Here is a 6404-nt window from a genome sequence, read left to right on the forward strand (position 1 = left end):
CCTACGAGGCCCAGGACAGCCCCCCACAACAAGGGATGACCCTACGACGCCCAGGACAGCCCCCACAACAAGGAATGATCCATCCCAATACGTCAGCAGTGCCAAGGGTTGAAAGACAGACCAGCTGCTGGGGTGGAAACACCCCCTGCGGAACCTCTGTAAGAGGGACCTTGATCCAGGCTAAGACACAAATCCCCAGAGAAGGATGGGGCCACCCAAGGCCTCTCAGGAAGGAACCTGACCAGCTGCAGAGCCACTACAACTGACCGGAGCTCACTACCCTCTGGGGCCCACAACTCCTGCAGAGGGTCGCTCTGGGGGTCTCACTCGCAAAACAAGGAGATCCAGACCCTCCCCCCCACCCCTCCCCACTCCTGTGTCTGAGGGACAAAAGAAAAGAAATCACAAAAGTCTAAGAGGTCAAGTTCTGCAGCCAGGCAGGGCCTGCTTCACAGACTGAACCTGCAAAAGCTTTCCGAGAGGGAGGGCTGAGAAGCAAAGAGGATGTGGGTTTCTCGATCTGAGGGAGTGGCCCCGAGCCCAATAGGTCTTCCGCTCACTGGCTTGATGAAGGGGACACTCTCTAAGAAAGAGGTGCCCTGAGGCCTCCAGGAGCCAGGGACGCCAACCCCATCCATCTCTTCTTGCTGTGACAGATCAACCGTCAGGAGGGCAAATGCCACAATAACCGCCAACAGGTGCCCAGTAAGCTTGTTTGAAGTAACGCTCACTCAGATGCCCGAGTTCCAGCATCTCCCTTGAGTCATCCTTCTATGAGGACAAAGACCACACTTGCCCTGTTGACAGCTGCATTCTGTGGCCCTGAACATTGCCTGGCATACACAGCAAGTGCTCCATAAACGCTTGCACACAGGGAAAACAGTCAAATTTCTCTCTGGTTTTACCTGTTCGGAGCTCTGTACGCCTTACACAAAAGAGGGCCCAGCCACCTCCTGCTGGCACTGAGGGTTTATTATCCAAAGATTTCCAGACTTCCTGACCTTGTTCAGCCCAACACAGAGTGGCCTGGTCCAGGCTCTCCAGCATTTAGGATAATCTGGACCTCATGGCTTAGTTCCTGCCCACTTGGGCAGCCCGGAAGTCTGACAGGGGCAGTAATTTTGGTCACAAACACAGCATCATGTTGGGGCAGTTCAGGGTAGCGGTAAAGAATGTGGGCTACCTGGTTTGAATCCCAACTCTGTCAGGCTGTGTGATCTTGAGGAACTGACTCAGCCTCTCTGTGCCTTTGTCTCATCTGTAGAATGTGAAATGCAGTAATGCTTGAAACCTCTGAGATGATACACAGAGAATGCTTTCCACAGGGCTTGCCAACATTTAGCACCATCTAAGTATTAGCAAATTATTATGACTATTGCTGCTGCATTAATCTAATGATCGTTCTGAAAATAAATTCTTTCTGTCAGCATGCTTTAAAAAGTATCCTCACATACACATGCATAATTTTATATAAAAAGGGTTACGGACAGGATGTCTTAATACATTTTTTTCCTTTTTCATCTTCCTGCCTGCCTTTCTCCACAAGACGCACACCTTCCACCCTCTTCTCCAAGCTCGTGCAATGTTACGCATCCAAGGTACGTGGGTACCGGATGGTCACTGTTTATTTTCCCAAAGTGGAACTGCGTTACACACACCTCTTAGCATCCTACCTTTCACAACACGACCTTGTGAAAATTCCCCAAGTCACCGGTTGGTCACCTCCCTACCCCCCGGCCCTGCTCCCCACTGTCTGACTGAGTGCAGAATCTTAAAAAAAAAAACAAAAAATAGTGACGACACAAAACCACAGTTTCTTGTTTTGGCAAGCAGAGCTCCAACAAGCAGAAGAGTTTGGTCTCCTGCCCTCCAAAAGCAGAACCACAGAGAGCACTCCGGGAGCTCTCTGCCCACACGCCCTGATCCTCAGGGACCCCAGCCCAGCCGGTCGGGCAGACCCCCTGGGTGTCTGGGAGTGACAGGTCCCTGTCCTCAGCCAAGGGGAGCCCTTTGGGGAGCTGCTGACCGGCCCCCAACCAGGAGTCTCTCTGCCCATCCTCCAGGCTCCCTCTCTCTTCCCACCGCTGCCCAGCTGGCAAACCCATCAGGGGACCCGTTGGCACCTGCCCCTGAGGTCTCTCCCCTGGCAGGCAGGGACCCCAAACCCAATCCAACCAAGAGGCAGATGAGCCCAAGGCTCACTCGGCCTCCCATTTAAGGGGGAGACTTTGAGCCCCAAACAGACAGCCTCATCTGCTCCCCACTGCTACACATTCCCAAAAAGCCACCAGAGCATTCGGAGCACCCATGGGTGCTGGGCACAGTTCGAAGAGCTGTTACCTCAAGCTCATTTAAGCTTCACAACACCCCTAAGACACAGGTGCCATCCTATGCCCATTGTACAGATGGAGAAACTGAGGCACAGAGCAGGCTGGTGACCTGCCCAGGGCCACAGACAGTCCGCATGGGACAAAGCCAGGATGTGAACACCTGGTCCCAGAGCCCCACACTCAACCCTCAGGCCGTGAACAGACACAAGCGCAGAGGAGGAACCCAGCCGCCTGACATGCCCATTCTCCACGGCTCTGCCTGTTCCGAGGCAGAGAGTCACAGAGAGGAAGTCACGGGAGGAAGCACAGACGGGGGTTCGAATCCCAGTTTCGCCAGCTTAATCAATCACGCACCAAGACCTTCGCAAGCCACAGGCAGTCTGCACGGTGGCTGTGGACATGAGTTCTGGGGTAGGAAGCCTGGGATCAAATCCCGGCACCGCTTCTGCGTGCCCCAGGGCGGCTCACTGAAACGCTCTTTGCCTCAGTTTCCTCATCTGTCAAAGGGGATAGCAACAGCACTCGGTCCGGAGGGGTGCTGGAAAGATCAAGGGAACTGACACAAGTCAAGTGCTAAAAGAGCAAATTGTGAATCAGTGTCGGCTCCCACAGTGACGACTGGCATGGTCATTATCATTATCGATGCTGCCCGAGAGCACACAGGGAGCACACAACACAGCCGGGCCTTCTAGATGTTGAGATCTGAGGTCCAGAGTCATTTTCTCCTACCACCTCTGTGGTGGCCCCCAAGAGAGATCCGGCACGTCTCCAAGAGGGCTGTCCTTGCCTCTCTCGGACTCTTTAGAATAAACATGCACGAAACACAGCACCAAAGTCATCAGTCCCTCTTGGAGACGGAGGGGGGTGCCATCCACTTCCTGAAGGAGGTGTGGAAAGACGGGGAGATTCTAGAGGAACCACAGAGCCCCAAGCCCGGAACCAAACAAAACCACTGGTTCCGGAGTTTAGATGGTCAAAAGGAAATTCACTCAAGTCCCTGTCCTCCTTTTGGGGCTGACTCAGATCTCACTTCCTCCAAGCAGCCCTCCCTGACTACTCCTGTTCTCTGGACGCTGGAATCCTTTAACCCTAAACATCTGTAATATTTGTTTAATTATCACATAACATAATGAATAATGATGATAACAAATATGTACATCTTACTCCCTGCCAGGCACTGTTCTAAGGGCTTTATATATGTTTACGTAATTCACTCATCCTCTTAAAAAACACTATAAGATCTATTATCATCCCACACTTTACAGATGAGAAAGTGAGGCTCAGAAAGGTTAAGCCACTTGCCTAAGGTCACACAGCCCAAGCACTTGACCTCAAGCAGTCTGGCTCCAGGGCCTAGCCACCTACTCAAATTTCTGTAAACATCCATTTTGCCACCCCTAGACTGTGCCCTCCTTGAGGGCAGGAAGCCCGCCCTGGCGTTTCTGCATCTCCCACAAAGGCTTCACTTCTACCGGCAACGGGCCCTCACAGGAAGGGACGCAAGGAGACCAGGGCCACCGCCTCTGCCACATGGAATTAAAAGGAGGGAAGGATTCCCGGGCATTCTTCTGAGCGGGAACAATCCCTCAGCAGCCTAAAGGCTGGGAGGAGACGGGTGGAAGACAGAAGAGGATCACAAGCCGCAGGCTGCCAGCCTCGCTGCCTGCCGTGGAAAGCCGGGGTAAAGAGCAGTTCACGAGGCTCTAAGCCCTGGGTTTTCAAAACCCAAGGCCTAGGGGTTGTCTAGGGGCCACTTCGGATGGAGCAAAACAAGAGACACCTCTTGCGGGTCACAAACAAGGTACAGCCGGTCGGGTTACACAATCAGTCCGGTTCTGGCACCAGCTTGGGGACACCCAAAAGGACAAGGCAGAAAGGAAGCCCAGATTCCCCTTCCCTCCTTTCACAGGTGGGGAGACTGAGGCCAGGCAGGTGGCGTGACTGGCCCAGGACGTCAAAGCCGGAAGCAGCTCATCTCAGAACTGACCGGTCAACCGAAAAAAAAAAAAAAAGGAATCGATGAACTCAGCAAATTTAAAGTGCCAAGGAGATAATGTGGAAGTAGAGAAATCTTTTTTTTCTGTTTCTTAATAATAAAAATGGTTGATTCCAATCAATTTCCATTATTCCAGCTTCCTGAGACTCCACACGCGGACCATTTAAAACCACAGCTAACCCGAAGGCGGTCTGTGTCTGCTCTGAAACGCACCACACCATCCAGGGCAGAGAGTGCGAGAAGGGGGTATTTTCTTTCCCAGGAATATAAAAATCGGTTTGTCTTTCCTCGCTCCCTCCCAGGCTGAGGAGCAGGGAGTGGCCCAGAAGGAGAAGTGAGGAGTTGCCTAGAATTTGACATTGCTCACAGATGCCAGGGCTGTCGACATCTTTAATTCAGAAACTGCCAGCTTCACACGGAGCAGATTCTTTTTTTTTTCCTTTTTTTTTTTCCTTTTTTTTTTTTTTTTTTTTTTTTTACTGTGAGAGAGGGAGAGACCGGACAGAAACCCTAACCCTCCCTTATTCTCACAAGCCTTTCTAGAAGGGTCCTTTAGCCAAATGGTTTTCAATGCCTCTGCACAACTCCACACACACACACTCCTCTTTTCACAGAGAGAACTCTCTCCTCCCCGAGTTGGAACTCAGACCTCACACAGCCTTGCTGCACCCCCAAGCCAAGGGGACCCCAGGGGATGCCAGTCTCCCTCTTCCCCCCAGACTGGGAGGCACAGAGCCTGGTTCTGGGTCCTCTGAAGGAGACACCACCGCCCCCACCAGCCCTTCCTGAACCAGGATTAAAAGACTTCGGTCCCAGCAGGAGGCACGGAGATGAAAGGCCTGGGGTCTCCTAACCCAGCGAGGCTCAGCCCGGTCCCACCCCCTCCACCCTCCAGCCACTTTTCTCACTTCCTGGGACAGTAGAGAAGTGGCCCCTTCCTCCTTCTCATAGGAAAAAAAAAATGCAGCATAGAATAGGGTTTTAGAGCTCCGCCTGGGACTGCTCTGGTTCAAAACCCAGAATCCCCAAGGTGCCAGCTGTGTGATTCTGGGCAAGTTACTCAACCCCTCTGGAGCTAAACTCTCCCACCTAAAAAACAGGGGAAATTCTGGGGCACTCGCAAAGGTTAAACCCTCTAACGACACAAACAGGGGCCTGCCACATAGTAAGCGCTCAGTTGTTATTTCAGGGTGTCTGACTCTATGGTTTTGCAACTTGGAGATGGGGGCGGGGGGGCTGGACTGCCGAGTCGTGAGCTCGAAACCCACTCTCTCGAAGCTCCAGCAAGAGCGTGTGTGGGGGCCAGGGGGTGCTGCCCGGGGGTCTGTCGATGTCCGCCCCTCCGCCGGGCTTTGGGTTGGATCCCGCTCTACTCGGGCGCCAGGTTTCTAGGGTCCGTCCGAGACCAGCAGCGGAGCACCGGGCGGCGAAGAAATCCCCGAGGGAAAACGCCAGAGCGAAGGCTCCCGGCGCCCGGGTCCCGAGCCCCTGCTCGCGGATGTAACTAATTTTAAAACTATTCGAAAGGCGGGGAGGGGGAGGAAAAAGACAAAAGGGCAGCATGCGAGGGGGACACGGAGTGCGGGAGCCCCCGGGTCGGAGCTGGACCGCGGGCCGGCCAGGGAGGCGACAGTCCAGCTCTGGAGCCGCCGGGATCTCCCCACTTCTCTGCGCGCCCCGCAGGCCGCCCGAGGCGACTCTCGCGACCCCCAGGGCGCGCGGCCACAGGTCGTGGGGACCGCCCGCGCGGGAGGCCCCTGCGCGCTGCAGCGGGGCTGGCGGCCCCCGCGCTCCCCGGCGACACTCACCGACTGCAAGAAGCGCAAGGTGCCCACGTAGTCCCTCTCGGTGCCCAGGATCTCGTTGAGGACACAGAGGCGGAGGCGCAGCTGGCGCTCCGAGTCCCGGGCGGCCGCGCACGGGCCGGCGCTGGGCGCAGCGGCGCCGGGGGCCCGGGGGTCCGGGTGGGCACCGTCCCCAGCCCCGTCGCCGCCGGGATCGCTGCCGCCGGGTCCCTCCATTCTAGCGCGGCCGCGCGGCGCCGGCTCCTTCCCCGCGCGGAGGTGGCGCCCAACGGC

The 6404-nt window shown here is 55.2% G+C and overlaps 1 protein-coding gene across 1 annotated transcript in view; it reads right to left on the reverse strand.

Moving 5' to 3' along the window:
• PREX1 (phosphatidylinositol-3,4,5-trisphosphate dependent Rac exchange factor 1) overlaps positions 1-6398 on the reverse strand; it is a 182677-nt gene extending 176279 nt beyond the window's left edge. Inside the window, exon 1 of the mRNA XM_046679427.1 lies at positions 6135-6398. Within this exon, the coding sequence (XP_046535383.1) occupies positions 6135-6347 (213 nt within the window). The 5' untranslated portion in view covers positions 6348-6398. The remainder of the gene's footprint in view (positions 1-6134) is intronic.
• Positions 6399-6404: the final 6 nt, after the last annotated feature.

This window comes from Equus quagga, chromosome 12 (genome assembly GCF_021613505.1).
Source record: "Equus quagga isolate Etosha38 chromosome 12, UCLA_HA_Equagga_1.0, whole genome shotgun sequence".
NCBI lineage: Eukaryota > Metazoa > Chordata > Mammalia > Perissodactyla > Equidae > Equus > Equus quagga.